The following is a 20,721-nucleotide window of genomic DNA, read 5'->3' as shown; positions in this document are numbered from 1 at the left end:
ACAGTACAGAAAAAAAAATTCTGTGTACGAATTTAAAAGTGGTAAATTTAAGATGCCAGACATGAATTTTCCCTCGAGGTTTGCGATAGTTTTAAGAACTACAAAGTAAATGTAGTTCACTAGTAGGTACTGAGTGAACATTCAATGCTATTGAATCTTTAATTTTTGTTTTTCCTTAATATTTGCCCTAAAAAAATTATGAACTACACAACCATGAAATCAGCTTTGTATTCTTTTAAAATACGATACTCATAGCATGAAGTAAATCAGTCATATCTGATAGTCGGCCATGTAGGTGTGTACCAAATCTGTATGGTAAAGTAGGAATATTGTACCATGTGGAGAAGCAGACCTAAATTTAATTTTAGTGTTTGTAAAAGTTCTAGACATCATAATGGGAAATCTAAGTAAAGCATAACAGCGTTGGTTCTTCTGTCCTTTTGCGATCACATACAGAAAATATCATTCACTCATGTTTCACGAAAATTCCTACATTTTTAGTTATCATTTAAAGTTTGTCTATCTTACATTCTTTATCGTAGTTCATTATAGGAATGCATAATTTTTTACTTTATATTTTTAGATAACATTTTGTGTTAAATGTGAGGAAAGGTGTATTGCTTTAACTTTACCACCAATGAAGACTAAAAAAATATGAAAATAAATTACTCTGCTGCAAGCAATCCGGCCATTATGACGACGCCATGTTTTCTTCGACGAGATTTAGCATGCGCAGCACGTAATGACTCATATCTTGTAGGAATAACAATTTAAGTTCCATAAAGTTAAAAATAAGTAAATATGGTATAATACTTAATGTTAAAGTATAAGGAACATTCTGAGGCTCCATCGCATTATCATCCGGGTCATCTAGTGTGTGAGAGGCCCGAAACGGACGTTTCTATAACTCGCTAAGTGCACTGTTTCAATATACCTAGCGCTTTTGTAGAATCACTTGGGTCAGCGGGCGGGGTGAGCGTCGTCGTGTGGGATAAATTAGCCCGAAGTGTACCTCTAAGGTGTAGTTCGTGTTGTTTAAATTTTAATGACGTATTGGCTAACGCGAGGGGGAGGGAAGAATACTCCCCCACCAGTTGGATCGGCCACCTGGCGTGTGGTGCTGTCTGCGATATTTTAATATTGTAAGTAGTATGTTTTCATGTTTGAGTTGAGCATATGGTAAGTTGACAACTGCCTCGCTGTTGTCCACTATGTGACAAGCGAGGTCAGATTGACAGGTTGATGCCCATGGCCTCCCTCTATAGCTACTATGTTCCTCAGGAATAATGCATCCCATTAACGAGCTGTAAATGGGTCAAGTATAGCTCAATTGTTGGTAGTTGAAAGCGTAAAATGAGAAGCCCTGTCATTGAAGACTTACACTGTGCCACTGCTTGTGGTTTTTGAATCTAGTAAAGATATGCCTTCAGTTAGTGGAAATTTTTAATCGTGAGAAGAGGCACAGAAGCTAAAGATGAGTTTTCAAGCATCTTTTAAAAATATTTCGGGGTGCGGAAAGAACCCCTGGTGTCCTTGTTGCAATCCCCGGAAACAGGTTTAGCCACAGAACCTGGCCACGCCCCGGTCCGCCCAGCCAGACTGCCGTCTGGCCGCCTGAAGGGGTTGGGGTGCCGGTGCCGGCGGGTCGCGGGGGGTGACGCACGGGGCGCGCCGTGTCGTTGCCCCGGGCGCCGGCCCGTCTCGCGCCCGCCGCGGGTCGATACGGCGCCGCGGCGGCGTGCCTGCCCCGCCCCGACCCTCCCCCTTGTCTGGTCTGCCCGCGGACACTCCTCTGGCGCTCAGGCGTATTCCAGTCCGTGTTTGGCGTAGCTTCATTTTATCCTCTGGATAGTTGGACTAATAACCCTAAAAGCGTTTTATACCCTCTTAAACACCGTGGTGGCTAATTGACGTAAGTTAGCTTAAACTTGTCAATATGAATCGTATTTTAAAATAATATTAATATAATGCATTACAGTTTCGAATAGACGACTTATTCAATTTTTAGCATTAAAACCTCTATTTTATAATCATACTCGTTGCCTGATACCAGGGTTGGGACTTGACGTGTAAAAAATGGTTTTATACACGACATGTAAAATACACGTAAAAACAAGTAATTAATTTAAAAAAAGTAAAATACGTAAAAAACCTTTTGTCATTTTATATTTCAAATATTATTAAATGTGGCCTGGAGCCTGTTAATGTAGAATATCTCTCTCCACACAAGTGGTGGCCAAAGCTTGACATCAGCATGCAATTGATATGATTGTAGAAGGCAAGTAATGTATCATGTGTATTCTGGGAGCATTGTTATCACTACATGGAAAGGCAAGAGGCGAGTATGGATGTCACACTCGCATATCACCAGAGTTCCCAACCATATCATATTACAGTGACAGTGAGACACTTCCTCTTCTAGACCAAATTTGGCTAACAAGAAACAGTTTCAGTGATGTAGCAGATGCTGTTATGTTAGCAAGACAAGTCCTTCTGTGGTGAGATTTAGAGATTTATTATAACTTCTAATAATGAATCGTGGTGGCAGACCACTACATAACATATATGGAGAACTTAGTTTTGTTCATATAAAAGTTGAAAATTAAATTTGTGCTAAATGCTGCTATTGTTAAGTGGTAGTAAAAAACACTGCAAAGGAGCGTCTCAAAGCTCAAAGAAGAATCTGTTGTAGAAAAAATCCACAAGAGCCAACACTCGCAGAATGTTCCCGGCCCTGCTCTACATTCGAGATGTCAGTCGAAGTCGAAGAGATGGTGGACAATCCTTTGCAGCAGGAGGACCTACAAACCAGCTGTTGTGGCAGTTCATCACATACTGACTTGGATAAGGAGTCTGCTGGTCCTGCTAGCCAACCTACAAAACTCTCCCTCATCTCTACATCTGGAGATACAATAACAAGTTATATTGACACTATGAATGCTTCTGAAAAGAAGAAATTGACTTAGCTGTTGCTAAATTTGTTTTTGGTTGCAACATTCCATTTAGTGTTGTGGGTAGTATGCAATTTAAGGACATGCTGCAGAAATTGCGCCCTGCCTACCAATCCCCTGGGCGAAAAGTAATTTCTGACAGACTACTTGATGACATGTACAAGGAAGAATCTAAACATACACATGTTGAGTGTGACTCTGTTTTACTCATTGATGGGTGGAAAAATTAATCCAATAATACTACAAATGTTGTTACAATGCTACACAATGTCAATGCAAGTACTGGAAAACCAAAAAAGTTTGTTTTTGGAGGCTTTTGATTTTTCAGGCGAGTCAGACAGGAAACAAACTATGTGAAATTGTAGAAGAGGCATCTGAAAAAGCGAAGACACTGTGTAACACACACACACACACACACACACACACACACACACACACACACACACACACACACACACACACACACAATATATATATATTGTACTGTCTGATAATGCCAGCAACATGGTTAAAATGAGAATGCCATTAATTATGGCATTCTGTCTGTAACTATCACACTGCAAATCTGTTGGTTAAGGACCTTCTACCAAAAAACGTGTCTTCAGAGTTGAATGAAGTTATGAAAACATTCAAACATCCAGATCAGCAGCGCCAACTTTTGTCTTTTAGTGGTTCTAGAGTTTGTCCTGCAGTGGACACTCGCTAGTGCTCTCAACGAGATGCCTGTGCTTCTCTGAAAAGCAACATTACAGCAATGCGTAAAGTGGCAGCTAGCGATGAATTAGCCAAAATTTCACCACAAGTGAAATATCTTTTATTTGATGAATATTTTCTTTCACAAGTAAATGATACAATTGCGCTCTTAGATCCTGTAAGCCAGCTCATTAATGCTTGTCAAGTCACAGCAGTGTTGCTGATGCATTAGAAATGTGAATGTCACTACAGTTGCCTGATGGTCATAATGACAAACATCTTGAAGCGGAGAAAACACTCTAAATATATACATCATGTCAGCAAATGTACTTCACCCACAATATCAAGGTCAGAATCTTAATGAACACCTCAACCATGTGGAAGGCTTCATATTAAAAACTTTGGATGCGGAAGGTCTCAAGTTTTCAACAGTTATCGGGAAAAGGCTGGAATATTTGGTGACTTATCAACAAAGGCATTAAATCTCCAAAAACATTTTGGTTTTTTGCGAAGAGGCACCATAAGCGACTAGCAGATTTGGCTATCAAATTACTAAACATTCCAGCATAATCTGCGCAATTGGAGAGTTTTTTTCCAACTGGTCGTTTGTCCATAATGCCAACAGGAATCGCCTTTCATTTGAGAAATAAAAAAAAACTAGTGCAGGTTTATTACTCTCTTAAAATGAAAGATTAAGCGTGTGATGATTATTGATTACCCTTAGACAATGTAGTGAAGTGGTCGCTTCGTTAATTTATAATTAGTGAATCTTGGAATTTTAAACATATAGTTATTGCCATAAAAGCTATTTTGAATTCAAGCAACTTATTAATTATTATTGTGTTGTGTTTACAAAAGTTAAAATAGTTTACCTTCAGAAGTTATTCAGAAAACAACTGTTATTTCCTGCATAGAGTGAGGTGTAGTGAGAAATTCCGTATTATCATATTAAGGAAAGAGATTTAACATAGCATAACACTGATCAAACAAGTAAATGTTAAAGGTGGAAAAAAACCTTTTTATAAATACATTTAAAACTGATTAACATAATTTAAACAATCATGTAGTATGTGTAGATAGTGAAATATGTCTGAAGAGTACAGTACATGTATGACGAAGTTGTGTTTGTATATGAATGACTGAATTCAATTTGCACTAAATGTGTTTAGTATGTAAAACCTTAACAGAAATAATAATTGAAGTAATGTTCTTTTTGTCTCAAACCATTAATTTTAATGTTAGTTAATTACACCATGAAGAAAATAGTTTTTTACATTACGTATTTTACATGTAAATTACATGTAAAATACTTACAGGTAATTTACTCACCCAACCCTGCCTGATACAAAATTAATTACTCTGTAATGAAATTAATATTTTGCCATATTAAGTTAAAAACGCATATTAAATTACTTCACATCGGACATTATTTACGTTATTTTAGTTATTTCACCTTTTAAACATCTTTAATCTCCCGTATGTCCTTTGCCGTTTAAAAAATTTGTTGCGACGAATTTTGACATTACTTTTTTTTTGCCGGACACTATTCTTATTCCGTAATACATCGAGCATATTTTATAAACGGTCATATGTACATGTTATTTTATGGAACCTCGTCATCCAAGTTTTTAAACTTTGTTGTGCTATAGTGTCAAGTGTCATTTTGTCACCCAACAAACTTTATTGGTAGGTGTGGGATGCGAAAGTTTAACAGATCTAGCTCTTGAGGGAAAAAGTTCGGACCTGCTCAAAGAAACTTCATCCCAGTTTTTTCTTGATAAAAAATTACCTAATCCCAAAGTTAGCCGTATTATTCAGTGCAAGTTGCTATAGCAAACGGGCTAATGGTCCACTTAATGATTCTCATTTGAATCTGTACCCTGGGCATAATCTCTATCCTCGGTACATGTCATTTGTTGGCCTGGGATAATTAAAAAAAGTGAAACGGCTGATAATTGAAACTATACACATGCAGCCTTATTTTCAATTTTGTGAAAATGGTCACATAAAAAGCAGAAGCGTGTGACGGCTCGGTGGTTAAGAACTGACTCGAGAGCCAAGTGTCCCGGGTGTGATATTGGGCGTCGGTCATTCCATCTCCGTACAGCGAAAGGTAGTGGGAACCACTGCATTATCGCTTCGCCTACACCAGTCATACAGGGTTCCAACAAAGGGAATTTCTGGAAACTAATATTTCTGGGAATTAAAAAAATTGCCTTATAAACCTGAAAAACTCGGGAAATTAAAAAAAAACCTTGGTTAAAAAACAGTGTCGGTATATTTCATACTACGTAGTATTTGTCGTGCGTTTTTATGCCGTTTACTAGTCCGCATCACATTTCACTAATTCGTTGAACGTTAGGAATAACAATAAACTGTGGAATAATTTGAGACACAATAAAGTATCAGTATCTCTCCTGTTCACAATTTAAAAAAAAATTATGATCAAGATTTTTTTTCCAGTCTGATACATTCTAAACTAGTATTGTAAGTGAAACCGACGTACACTCTATATTGTGCAGAAAAGCATTTTGGTCATGTCCATGCTTGATGAAATGTGTTGTTTTTCCGAAAAAGGTTGGCGATACACCTGACAGGGGAAAAGAGGGCAAACTCGGAGAAATTTGTTGAAAGATAAGTGTGGACACGCGATGACTGGTGATTGAAACCAGCCTGAGGCCAACACACAATTAGTTGATAGTGTAGAAGGGGAGCTGAAACTGCCTGATGTCTGGACACCAGTCGCCAAGCCTGCCCCCTGCCCCTCTCCATGTCACGTGACAAGCCCCGACCGCAGCCCCACCTAGTGACTCGCACCTCCCCCCCCCCCCCCTTGATATCTAGATCTATGCCGCACTGCCGAAAGACCAGATAGTGCACGTGAGGTTTCTGAACACGCACCCTTTGTGAACCAAAGCATACTTCACACTTAACGGTATCTGGACGAGTCTAGGCTTCGCCCTTTGCATTAAAAATTAAATCTTCCGTAATTTATCAAAATAAATTTGTTAGATTTACCTTTTGAGTTATAAAAACGTGATCATATCATTTTTGTCAATATGGCGTCTCAATCGTGCTAAACTAATATAAAATGTTTAATATATAGTATATATCTACAATGAATTGTCATTCTGCAGTTAAGTCTAAAATATCGTCGCTAGGATATTTTTGTAGTTATTTTCCGGCGTAGTTTTTCCTAAAGTAAATAGTGGAGCAGTTCCTAGATTTGTACTTGTTCACTTTCCTTATTTACTATTAAGGGAATTTTTTTTCTGTGAAATTGTTCAGATAGCTCTCTCAAATTTGTTAAATCGCACTATTTCTCACTAGGTGTTTACAAAATTATTTTAGAGATGTCAAATGTCACGCCTGTGATAATTATGAATTCTTAAATGACATTTTATCACCATTAGCTAATACCTAGTAAATATATGTTGGGAAAATTTTGAGGCATAACATGCAAGAGCCATCTTGATAATTTTACGGGAAAAGCCCACAACTAATAGTAATGGCATGAATGGAATGGCGCGAAAATGGCTCGGCATTATTCGCAACAACAAAAAATCATACTATTAGACTGCAACATGGTGTACCCGCACCAGCGGTTTCTCCCTTGTGGTTGGCGGCAGTCTGAGAGAGAAGTCGTCTTATTTGACCGGGCCACTCTGGGACGCGTTTGTTTCTGCACTGAATTACTGTGATTGGTGTTGTAATAGACATTCACCTGGAACAAACTCGCACAATCACGAAACAGACAATGCTGCAGTGTTTTGATTTTCAGATAGTATCTGAATAATTTTCGCGAAATATGCATGCTCCTAGAAATAACAAACGTGACGTGAGACCGAGCGTGAAGTACGCGATCTGAAACTAGCTATAAGCCAAGTCACTTTCTCCTTGCTTTACGTAGACAGCACAGTGGTCCTCCCGTGAACTGTAACAATCCCGAGGATATGGCAGTCGTGCTCGGTGCTCGGTGCTCGGTCAAGGCTGTTGGCTGGCCCCGTCAGCGCTGGTCACGGCTTGCCGCGGAGCTTCCTCCCCGCCCAGTCTGCACCGAGAGCGCGCTTAGTCACCAGATAATGACCCGCCTGCAAACACTGTCCCCGTGAGTCACTGCCTCGACCCCTCTTCCGGGAACAGCGTGACTTACGCTCGTTTGCCTGCATGTTGTTGTGGATCTCAGTTATCCGGCGGAGATAAATCGGCAACATGCATTCGCCTTAGTCGTAGCTACATGTTTGATGTGTTACGCATAGTATCCCCCCGATTTGCTCGGTGCTTACAAAGCTAGAGGATATACTCCTCTGAAACTCATATAATATAGATAATTACAAGCAGAAATATATTATGACATGAAATAGAGTAAAGCATTTGATGGCTTAATTGCGCGCGATTTCAAGACTGCACACATTTGGCGAAATTTTAGGTCTTTACATGAGAGGGGATATTGCTTCTTAGTTATAGAACCTCCTGTATCAGTAACTTTTCAGTTTTTCAATGTTACCAATTGACAAGATTTATGAATTAGTAACAGTTTTTTGCTGTAGCACTCAAGGGAAATTTGAATTATTACTGTTTTTTTTTTAATAGTAATTACCGGTAGCTTTAAACTCGTTTGGAGGGGTGGCGAGTTATTTTCTGTAACCTCGGTTTATGGCGAGGAAGCTTCTTGGCAGTGATTCAAAAGTACATTATTTTTACAAATATTTTTACTATCATTCATTAACAAAATGTCAGGTACACACTTTAGGAGGCCTTACTCAGAGTACAAGGCTAATGAGAATTTTAAACAATTATGTTGCTTCTTATTGGTTGCCTTCGTCAGATGTGTACTTGGCTATAAGAAGGCACTACCTTTTAAGTGCGGATGCACTTCCTTACACGTGCGTGTAACAAGATAATTTATAGGTATAACAGGATATGGGATTAGGGTCCGAAGTTATACAATGGGGTAAGAGGACTGTTTGCCATATTTTTGTCAAAATGACTAACACTTCGCCCTTTACGTTCGTGATAGCAATTTTTTTTTGTTATTGAATAGCAAAACATCTTTATAGTAAAGATAACTCTGATTTCTCGTTGTCATTATCAACGATACCCTCGATGTCGTCTTTAAGAATCTTTCTAGCAAGCTTCTTTCAATCTATTAAACTTCTAGTCTTAGCATTTAGTTTGCCTAACAATAAAGACTACAATTTTACAACAAATACCTAACCCGAAGACGAATGCCTCGATGGTTACACTGACAAGTAATAGGAGGTAAGCCATGCGGGCAGTACTACCGCGCGTGTCGTGACTTATCTAGGCCCGCAGCGCGGCTACCCGCAATCGCCTCGAATAGTGATGCCAACTCCTACAAAATGTTCCCCCTAGGACCAACTTAAATACCCCTAAATGTCGATCAAAAACCCCTAAAGTTTTTGTTGTACACTTGGTTTGAGAGGTAATTTCAAATATGAATTAAAAATATGTTGAAGTAGTAAAAAAATAGCTGTTGCATTTATGTGAGTACATTTTACATATTTATATATGATAATCAAATTAAACGAGACAGAATTAAATTAAAAAACGAATTGCTTCAATGTCTCCTTTTTTCCTTCTAACACAATATTATTAAATGTCATTGGAATAAGCTTCTAATAATTTTGATAAAAGGATTACATGTTTACTAACCTTGAAGCTCGGGTTCGGTCTCCCAACATTTTGTATATTTTTGTTGATATTTTTTGTTTTCTTTCGTCATTCTGAAAAAGATTCGAACACGAATAATTAATATTCATTTTTGTTTCTTTGGACCACAGAAAAACTTAAACGACTTACTTTGCACCTCAATAGAACTCGCCAATAGATTAGCGGACACAAGACACAACCTCAACTTGTCAACGTGAAAACGTCGAACAGCGAATAGCAAAAGCGCGGTGAGAGTAAAAAAAAATGTTCTCTTGACTTGAGCAGTAAGTTATTGGTAAATTAAGCCACCAGCGCCACCTCCGTCTTGCTTAGTACGAGACACGAAGTACGGCATTAGTTTAAACATATTTTCAAGGCAACATATGATAATTGAGCAGAAAGTGTGTTTGTAGAGAAAAAAAATTCTTGAATAAAGTACCTCCTAAAAAATCCCCCTAAAAAAATGTACCCCCTAAAAAAAACCCTGGACATCTTGGTTTCCCCTAAATTTGGAGGGAAAACCCCCAAGTTGGCATCACTGCGAGTCGAATGCTGGCTGCTCGGTTCCCCCCTCTGGTCTTAGGAATGCTACCTAGCCGTCCGACACGGCGACACGGCTGAAGAAGTTTTCTGAAGTGCGGATTATTTGCTTCTTTTCTTGGCCCACTTGGCCCAGGGGGGGGGGGGGGGATAGAGGGAAGAGGACCGCTTTCCCCGCTGTTTGCTTTTGAATTCCTTCCACTTGTTGGCGGGATAAGATTTTTGGCGGCGGGCGGCCCCCTTCCCTTTTGTGTACACCCCTGCTTCGTGAGTACACTTCGCCATTATGATGAAAAATTCTTTAGTATTTAGATAGTATCAACGATTTGATATTTTGCTATTGCTATTAACTGTTATTTACATTTAAAAAAAATTGCGACATTTTTTTTTCGTTTTTCAGTGCTAATAACAGGAAAATAGTACGCAATTACCGTTGGGAACCGCGAAAAGAGGAGATGGGTGTTCAATAGTGGTTGGGAACGCGCCTCATTTTAGATTATAGGCTAAATGAATTGACACGCATTGGAAAAGGCACGCCTGACGGGCATCGCAGTTGAAACTGCGTCCATGATGTTTCGAACCCTCAGTTCAAGGCGCTGACTCTAATTCCATGTAGGTTGTTTCATTTTTTTTTTTCATTTATTTTATTTAAGGGCTATTTCTGTAATATAAACACTACCTCCCATGCATTTATTCTGCCATAAGTATTTTCAACTCGGTGTAATATCATGACGAATTTTTACACCTATGATTTTACAATAATTGTAAGTGAATAGTATATGTTGAAAATTGTGGCAGAATAGCAATTAAAATGGAGGTAGTAAAAACTTAAGATATGATAAATAAACTTAAAGAAAAAATAAGTTTAAGTTTTCAATTAACATCTCAAGACCTCGTGTTTAACGTTATTGAAAGAGATAATCTTGGTCGTGTAACGTGTTTGAAATTCGACAGTTATCGAAAGTAGTACCAGTGGTAGCCATCTGTCACTAAGATAGATATGTTTGTTTACGAGCAGTGACGTGGACGTGCAGTTCACCGACTCTGTTGGCAGATAGACGTGACATGCCAGTAAGAGCCCGTCAACAATAGTCCGAACCTGTGCGTGGTCCGTGTCCTTATCCGAATGTGAGTGACGTCACATTGTCTCACCGAAAACTGCCCTGTCCACAATTGCGATGTCCGATGTCCGAATGTATTGATTTCTAAAGTTGTTACCAGAGCGCATAAAATGTGCCAAACCAAATGTTTTTGTTTATTTTGATGTTTTGTAGTTTGAGATTGAACTTATGAAAGTTATGTAAGTTATAAGTGACTTAACACCTTCAATTTCCTTCAATAACAAAAACAAACACCGCGTTTTCAAACTGGAACCGGAAATTCAAATATCGTGAGTGTTTTGTTCTTTTTCTGTGTCCGAAGTACACAGTTAAAGATTAAGTTCAAATTGACGAATGTCTTCTGACCAGGTAGGTTCGGACCTTCGCCCACTTGACGCATGACGTCAGAGGGTCACGTGGACCAATCAGCGACGAGTGTCCTTCGGACACAGTTTAGGACATTGCTATTGTAGACGGGCCTAGCCCTCTTCCCGAGGCCTTGTCATGGCTGGGGGCGCTGTCGCACGTATCCGGGCGAGGAGTGACGGGAGGCAGGAAGGCGCGGGCCTGGCAGCTGGGCCGAGCGAGCAGCTGCAGCTAGCGGACCCCTCTCGGCCGTCCTCGTCCTTGGAACCCCTCCCGGCAGTGGCTTCCGTCCGCTCGGGGCGCATGGAAAACAAAGGAACACGTCCAAGGGGAATTCTGCCTTATTAGATAATTTGGTGTAATCTACGTGGAACGAGTTCAATGGCTTGGTTCTAAAAGTAGCGTATAGAATACGTCGGTAGGTAGCAGTTTCATAAGGTTATATCAAGACTACAGATATTTCTAACGGTGATTTACTGTAGTTGCGTCATACATAAACTCAACAGGTCGCGCGCGAAAAGAAACCAATGTATATTGTACAGGCACCGGCACTGTAATCCATGCTGTGTAAAGAATTCAGCTTTCCATTATGGTGAATCCCCCCCCCCCCCCTCCTCACTTGTCCAAAGGGAATTCTATCATACTAAATGTCTCCCTGGGATGAGACGTCGCACGATGCGTGCGGGAGGTTTCATTTCACTAAGTGTATCAAGGGTGGATATAGGAAGGTCAGAGGATGGCTAAATTTAGTACGTTTATAATTTAAATATGTAGTAAGTTTGGTAAATTATTATGAATTATGAGGAAAAAAATACAGTCCAGGAGGGGGGCATACTGCTATGGCAAACACCCCCTCCCCTTTTTCTGGATACGCTAGTGGGTGTATCCGCGGGCAACTGACTGAAGCGCAGACCACACGTTCCAAGTTTTCTTAAAGCTACACTCAATTTAATTTAGTATATGCATGTAATAAATATATTGGCATCACGTAAAAATAACTTTTGTTTTCTTCTCTCGGATATAGTGTGTGCTTGGCGCGAAACGTTTAAAATGTGGCGTAGCCACACGCCTTCGCTAAGCAGCCGAAGTTTCTAACGATAAAACTAAAATCGGTTAACATAACCCTAGAATTTGGTACACTTGTAATAAGACTTTGGGGAATGGAACATGAATTAGCTGTATGATCAAACCCTCGCGTCGCGTTAAGATGGACTTGCAATGATCCGTTGCGTTCGTCCGTCAACGAGCCGAGCGATTCACAATAATCCGTATGGTCCGTCAAATACTATTTTTTTTTTTTTTCATTTTAACGTTGCCAACAGACCAAAAATGTTAATACTGGTGAAAATTGATCTTGATTAGATACATTATACTGACGATAATGAAAGTCAAGCACTCAATAAATATTTTTTCCTCTGATATTTATTAAAATATTTTTAGTTTAATATATGTTTAGACGTATGTTAATAACATTTAATGGAAGTAGCTAACAAAATTAATATATACTTAAAAACCTTATAAGACAGTAAAGGTCGCTGGCAATTGGTATCTTGCTAATTTTTTGGAGGCTATTTCATCCGTCCGTCGAAAGTTAAAGCTTGGTAAGCTGATTGGCTGCAGGTCACGTGATTGACGGACGGATGAGATGGATGATTGATTCCAACATTCTTTTATCATGAAGCCATAGATAAAATACGCATAAGTTATTTTAGTTGAAAAGAAAAATTCCTCTAGGCACTTTCATAACTTTTGTTGCACCGTGTGATTTTTTTTTTTCTCTAACATACTTTGCATTAAGGCCCGTTCTACAATTCGTACCTGATAGGGATCGCGGACGTGTACAAATTGCACGGAACAAGACTGATCAAACTGTCCGTGATGATACGTGTGACTTATTCTAGCCGTTTAGTTGCAATGATAGCCAGGTTTTTTTCTAGTTTTTATTACATCAATTGTTTGAAGCACAAGGGATTGTACGACTCCTTAATTTCCTTGACGTTCTTGATTTGATTTCTATCGACGAGAGCCCTTAAGTACTAAAATTTCATCATGGAGCATTAAAAAAACTAATAAACATGTTAGCTATGTCTCGTAAAAATAGAAAACTGTTTTTTATTTTTTATTTGGACTCTGGCAGAAAAGCAGTGTTTCGCGCATTCACTGAGTGTTAGTATTAAGCGCCTACTACTCATGACGCAGCGGGTATTTTTTAAAAATATTTTACCTACGTTGAATTGTAACAAATAAAAAATTGATCCATGACTACGTAGTGGTAGGGACTGGCGCTATCTGTCGCGCCCGCTCAAGGAGGCGGTGGTTTCCCTAGGAATCAACCAGGCTGGCCGACCATTGTTTAGAACAGCATCGTAACAATATGGTGACATTCGGTATTGTATTTCGTGTATTTCGTTCAATGCAAAACATTAATTTTAGGATATACGTCAGTTTAGTATACAAAATCGGGTAACTTGGATAGTTTTATAAAATCAACGGCCAGTAAAAAGTTATATTTTTAATACTTAATTTCTCAGATCTCGTGTAAGAGTTAAAGTGAAAACTTTTACTGCTGTATGTCTGTCACCTCTGCCAATTGAGTTCTTTTTCACTGACCACTTTTCCCACCGCAAGTTTCCACGTTTGTAGATGTAGGCGCGCCAACAAACAGCAACAGTGTAAGCTCAATGTTGGTCTACTTCCGACCAACCTCGTGCACTGTCCGCACGTGGTCTCGTTATCGGATTCTGTCGCAATCGCTATTTCCTGGCTGCGTTTTCACATTATCTACTTCCGGTGCAGCCAGTTCCTATCTTAACGTTTCTCAAAATGGATAATGACAAGTTTATTGTTGTGATCATTTTATGCTGCAATTTGCGGCCTGGTTAATAGTAGCTTTACAAATTTTTGAATACTGGAAATTACTCTGACAGGACCGAACACAGGTTATAATTTGGGGGTTTAAAAGGTGGGAGGGGGAAACCTCAATGCCTGCTGTTTTCAAATTTCATTTCGTTGCTGGAAATTTAACAAATTTTCAGTTTTTTATTATTCTTTCCCTAAACCCCTCCTTGCATATGCCTCTGAATGTTAGTAGTGCCTTAGTGCAAAATATAATTTTTCTTTGTCTCGGCCATTAGAGGCAGACAAACCATTAGAGGAATTTGTCATAGCCTTAGTCATAACCTGGTGTCAGGGACATGGTCGGGTAACAGCCCACAGACTGAAGGAGCCAGCCCTAGTATTCTTTATGCAACTGTAATGAAAACACAAGATAAATTAGCAAATCACTGTTGAAATTAAATTTACAGGTTGGCTTAAAAATAGTTTATTTTTCTAATTTTCTGTCCGGGGGGGGGGGGGGGGGGGAAGTTGCTGATAAGGCCCTACTCCAAAAGTTAATGGCCCAGAGCCTCATAAAGACTAGGGGTGGCCATTGTGTGGAGTGATTTCAGAAGACCACTGTTATCTGACTAGATCAACTGGTATAGTGATACACAAGTCCTCGAATGAAACCACCTTGATCTGTGTTTTTTTTTTAAATTTTAGTTCAATTTTGTTTCAGTGGCCTCAACTTCCAGGATCTTATGGTACGCCAGGGTGCAATTGACTCTCCTCCAAAAACACCTTTCATTCTGGGATTTGAATGTGCGGGTGAGATCGAAGAAGTTGGTGAGGGTGTGGAAGACTTCAAGGTGAGGATGGGGAGTTTATGTTTTTGATTGGTTTCTGAATGTACCTAATGCATTGACCACATATCTGAAAAAAAAATTTTTTTTTCAGGTTGGCGACCACGTGGTTGCATTGCCGGAATATCGAGCCTGGTCAGAGCTGGTGGTCGTCCCAGCGCGATACGTGTACCGCCTGCCAGCGGGCATGTCGTTCCTAGATGCTGCTGCGCTCACCATGAACTACCTTGTTGCATACATACTCCTGTTTGAACTGGGAGGTCTGTCATCTGGCAAGAATGTACTGGTGCATTCTGCTGGAGGTGGTGTGGTGAGTACTACTATGCCTCTCTTTGTGCGTTTTCTAAAACATTTTGAGGTTAGGGTGCATTTAAAATCCTACAAATAAATGTAGGCATACCATATACAAATTTCTGAAATATGTGATAGTAATTACACCAAATATTAAGAAAAGAAGTGTGATGAGGTTTATTCTAATTGTTTTAGTGTTTTAATTTTTATGTTTGTAAAACAAGAGCCTGATGTGTCATAAAAATTTATCCCATGTTTGGGCACATACCTACCAATTTAAATTAAATGGTGTAATAGAATAACTATATTTTTATACCTGGACACACATCTCTGCAATACTTTTAGGGTACACCCGGAATACTTATATGGTGCACCAGTGTGTCAAGGCACGTGCTTTTTAGAACCATCGATGAAGCTAGTATTTGTACTCGCACAGACTAGGTACTATTTAGTTTATTTTGGTGCATCTTTTTTTTTCTTCCCACAAATCATGTGGGTTTTTCATGCCACAATTTGCACAATACTATTTATAGCCATTCTCACTGGTGTAGACAGTGTGCCATGTGCTACTTAAAGGTTGTTGGTCAAAGTTCTCATATTTTGTTAACATTTAAATAGCTCACAATATAAATTTCAGTTGTAAGCCTTCCCTCTTATCAAAATTAAAATATATATTTTTCAAAAATTAAATGGGGAACAAATGTGTTATAAAAAGATTGACCTACCCCTATCTTGTCATAAATAGCTTTTCAGTTGGAAAACTTTTGGAAATCCTATGGACCTAAGTTTTCTTCATTTAAAAAAAAATATATATATATTAAGTAGCTGCAACTAGATAAATTACCTGGTTTGTGCCTCATTTTCTACCATAATATATTTGCTGGAATAAATTGGTTTCATCTTGCACATGGGTTTCATTGGCAGCTTAGAAATGTACAAATATAGGCTTCATTTATTTTATGTATTACAAATTTGCTGTCTTAAGTGTTTAGGATATTAAAATCATTGAAATTGACCACCTCTATCAAGGACCCCTTTTATAGTAATTATAAAAGGTGATTACTGGTAAAGATTTATGTGTAACAGATGTGAACCTCCTAGTTGATGATTTAGGTAAGTGTGTGTTTAATAAATTCCCCTGCTCTGTATTCAAATTCCCTCACAGGTTCTCCAAAGTCCTTAAAGTATATGCGTCAAAGAAACATTTTCTAACTAATTAAAAGAAAAAATAACTAATTGTATTACATGTAATTGTCATTTTACAGCCCAAAAGTTAAAAAAATTTACAGTGACCACTTGTTTCTTGTCACTTGTTGCTTGTGTGTCATGTCCTTTGCTATTGGTGGGCATGTTACAAATGTAAAAATAATAAGTCCCAATGCTTTCTATGTAATTTTATTTCTTGGAAATGTTAACTTGTAGTGCTGATCTTGCATTAACATTTTTCACATGCAAGCATATGTAGGCCAGAGATGTGTGATCTTAAGCTGCAGGAAGCGAGTAAAGTTGCATTTTTAACTTGGGGACTACCTATCATATACTGATGCAACATCCCTTACAAATAAAATGAGTGAGGCAGATTCTGACAAACATTCACCCTTGTGTTTTTATACAGACTGTTTTTATAGTTGCGGTGGTAGCAATGACATTTAAAGCCGGTCAACTTCCACCACTTGAACTGCTGATGACTGCACTTTGATGGGGAGTTACAATCAGTGTGAAGTGTTCACTCAGACCTTATTAAGTCTCCATTCACGCGTGAACTATGTATGTACTTCACAGTAAGCATGTCCCCTAAACTATGTATAAAATACACTCCTAAAGCAAGGTGCATGTGTTGTTGTACAGGGCCAAGCAGTTGCGCAGCTGTGTCGCACGGTGAGCGATGTCGTGGTGTTCGGAGTTGCCTCAAAGAGCAAGCACGAGGCACTGCAGAGCACCATCGACCATCTCCTGGAGCGAGGCTCTGATTACGGCAGCGAAGTGCGCAAGTGAGTAGTTCCCTCCAGGATAGAGGATGGGAAACTCTGGCATAGGTGAAAATGACTTGAGTTAGAAATAAAAAAAAATAAAAAAAAAATTAAACCTCTTATTGAAATGGTTAGCGTACCTACTTTATCATTGTAATGACTAAGCAGGGCCGTCAAGCATGGGGCAGAAAATCTGGGGCACGGGCACCAAGGGGGGGGGGGGGGGGAATTTAAAGGATTGGATTTAAAGGTTTTTTCTGATGGGATATAAATTAGTCTTATTGACAAGAATTTATTAGAAACCTTAGTTTATGATGTGCACAAATCGCTCATTTATGGCTGTGGTAACATTCGTAGTTTTTTAAATTTTTTTTTTATTGGTGGGGTTTGAAAAGTGGTGCATTAAGTAATAGGTAATAGGAATTGAGCCATGGCTACCTCGGTCATTGTCGCTGCTTTATGCTCTCTGGATGAGCTGTGGTCCTAGTTGGACACGCCTGAAGGATGGCAAACCACCTAGCCTTCCTGCATCGGTGATCTGCCTCCAAATTAAGAAAGCCTTTATTTTAAGACACAAAAATAAGGATTTAGGTGTTAAATATGCTACTCGTACCCTAACTGTATTCCTAGTGCATAACACGGCCAGTCCCTTATTTTCAGGGAACGGATTTTGTTCCATCTATTTCCAAGCTGTTGTCCAAATTTTGCATATGTGCAGAGCCTAATTTTTAGTTTTCGTCCAGATGGCCGGTGAGAGGGTTGACACCATTAACTCCTCAGGGGATGTACCAAATATATTGGTGTGTCAAATGAAACTTTGATAGCGAACTATCCTGGAATACTTTCTGTATACTTGAAATGTCATAACAGGAAATAATTAGAATTCAAGTTCTTGAGAAAATTAGAAATTTATTTTTGAACGATGGTGCTGCCATCTCTAGTAGTTTTGCTGTGACAATTATATCTATGGTTATGATACGTCTGCTTGAATGCGTTGAAACACATTTCTAGCCTCGTGTATGGCACTGTTAATTAAAATTGTTGCAGATTTGTTCCCTTGCCGGTATTCAGGTAGGAAAAGTTCTGGAATATGGCAGTGCTTATTTACTACCTAACCCGAACGTCTTAAGAATACCACCCTACTTGGTACAAACTTGTGGCCAGAGGCAAAACCCAAAGGGATGGGGAAGGGGGATAGGCTTGAGGGCCCATGCCCTCCTGTTATCCTCAGGAGGTTAAAATTTGTAGTTAAAATTACTTCAGTAAATTTTTGGGACTGTGATAACAATTTTTAACCGCTCTTTATTTAAAATTGACCGGCCTCTTTGCATTGTAACGAAGCAGTTTGCCTTTTCAATCTAAGATTGTAGCTGCTATCATTATTGTGTTTGAAGTTCTTTCATGCTATAGTTATCATTAAATTTCTTTTTTGTATGATTTCAATAATCTTGTCTGCTTGCATCCTCTGTGCAGGTTGTCTCCTGAAGGGTTGGACATTGTGTTGGACTGCCTGTGTGGAGAGGAATGCAACCGTGGGTACTCGCTCTTGAAGCCCATGGGGAAATACATCCTCTATGGTAAACCACAATACTGTGAATGTTTAGGTAGTTGCGATGGCGGCTGCTTTACTGTAGCGGTTACAACTGACACATTTGTCTGTATGTTGCAGGCTCTTCTAATGTGGTGACTGGTGAAACTAAGAGCTTCTTCAGTGTTGCCAAATCGGTAAGATATTGTGTTTACTGTTGAAGAACTTTCCCACTTGAAAAAAATGGAAATTTTGCATGCTGAATTTTTTTTCATTTTAATACATTTATAATCCACAATTGTAAAACACCAAGTGTGATCTTACATTGATATTAACTCGCCGAGCTTGTGCATGCAATATGCAAAAAGTTTTGAATTGCGTTGGTCAGAGTTAGTATTAGTTGAAGATTCAAGCTTAGTGTGGAAAACCTCAATCTAAATTTTTAAAATGTAGTAAAATATCGTTTTTGTACATCCGAGGAAAATCAAGTGATGGTTTGTACACAATGGTCTCTTGGAATCTTAGTTCTATGCCCCATTATACATGCTTTTTTTAAAACCTTCAAAGTAGCAACAATAAAACATGCTAATACCATTGGCATTCCTACCCCACTATATTAGTAGGCATCCTTACCTCTCCCACCTTCTCACAGACATTGTGACCTACTGTGAAGTGTAGGTTTTATTTCACCTGTGGGCAGTGGTGAATGCAGGGGAGTGGATAAAGGAATATATATACCCCCTCCACCTTCCTCCCTAAATCTTAACAATCTATCATTCCCACCAGCAAATGGAAATAATTTGAAAGTCAACAGCAGGCAGTGGTTCTAAACTGTTGTGGTCCGTAGGCAGGAGCATATGCAGAGCACATGGGAAGTTTAGAACCACTGCCTGCTGTTGACTTTCAAATTATTTCCATTTGCTGGTGGGAATGATAGATTTTTAGGATTTTGGGAGGAAGGTGGAGGGGGTATATATATTCCCTTATCTGCTCCCCTATAATATATGTATCACATTCAGGATGTGGATACCTGAATGAATTGTTACATTTTTATTTTAATAGCATGGTCGCAGTGTTAGTTTTACAATTTTAGCTGCACAAATTTTTGTTACGGAATCAACTTGTATGTTGCAGTGGTGGCAAGTGGATAAGGTGTCTCCCATCAAACTGTTTGACGAGAACAAAACTCTGTCCGGCTTCAACTTGCGGCATCTGTTGTACCAGCAGAATGGGGCTCCGTACGTCAAGGGAATAATGGAATCTGTGTTTGCCCTGTGGAAGGAGGGGAAGATAAAGCCCGTTGTGGACTCCACGTGGGCACTGGAAGATGTAAGTGTGCACCGGTTATCTCTTGACATTTCCTATACAAGAACTAATTGGACGTCTCCCAATTTTAAGTTTTTATATCAAAGAGTAATATTTGGTGTAACACGATTCAGTGGTGAATGCAGGTGGGGGTCATATCCCCTCAATATGAACTTATGATAATATGCTAGATCTCAGTGAAAACAGAATATTATTTTGGATGATGCAAGATGTACTGTTAAAACTCCTGAAATAACAAAACAAGGACAAGTGATGCATGTTGTGATGAAGCAACTGTTAAACTGCTTTTTGCCAGTTTTTTTAATACAAATTTACGGCTGAGTAATGGCGGCATCGTTAAGCCTACTTACCTGTAATGGCTCGCCATTCAATAATTTGCAGAGGTTGGCAGTGAATTTGCCGGAAGGATGTCTTTTTTGATAGTTCATGTATCTGCTAGCAATTTGCAGCCAATAGAAAACTATAGAAACAAAGGACTATAAACATTCATAAAACTTATGCATGATTCTATTTAATCATGGATTTTCCACAATATTTTATGTATCATTATGCATTGTATGCCAACTGGTTTTCCATGCAATGTATTGTAAGTTTTTATGA

The 20,721-nt window shown here is 39.0% G+C and overlaps 1 protein-coding gene across 2 annotated transcripts in view; it reads left to right on the top strand.

The window, feature by feature from the left end:
* The window catches only part of LOC134532852 (synaptic vesicle membrane protein VAT-1 homolog-like), a 42,865-nt gene that overhangs the window by 10,748 nt on the left and 11,396 nt on the right, over positions 1-20,721 (top strand). For both annotated transcript variants that reach the window (XM_063369841.1, XM_063369843.1), the window contains exons 2-7: positions 14,883-15,012; positions 15,101-15,316; positions 17,146-17,288; positions 18,741-18,844; positions 18,937-18,992; positions 19,930-20,124. In XM_063369841.1, the coding sequence (XP_063225911.1) occupies positions 14,883-15,012; positions 15,101-15,316; positions 17,146-17,288; positions 18,741-18,844; positions 18,937-18,992; positions 19,930-20,124 (844 nt within the window). The remainder of the gene's footprint in view (positions 1-14,882; positions 15,013-15,100; positions 15,317-17,145; positions 17,289-18,740; positions 18,845-18,936; positions 18,993-19,929; positions 20,125-20,721) is intronic.

The sequence above is a fragment of the Bacillus rossius genome, chromosome 6 (assembly GCF_032445375.1).
Source record: "Bacillus rossius redtenbacheri isolate Brsri chromosome 6, Brsri_v3, whole genome shotgun sequence".
NCBI lineage: Eukaryota > Metazoa > Arthropoda > Insecta > Phasmatodea > Bacillidae > Bacillus > Bacillus rossius.
The sequence above is the reverse complement of the archived record's forward strand: the minus strand, read 5'-3'. Positions and strand labels throughout refer to the sequence as shown.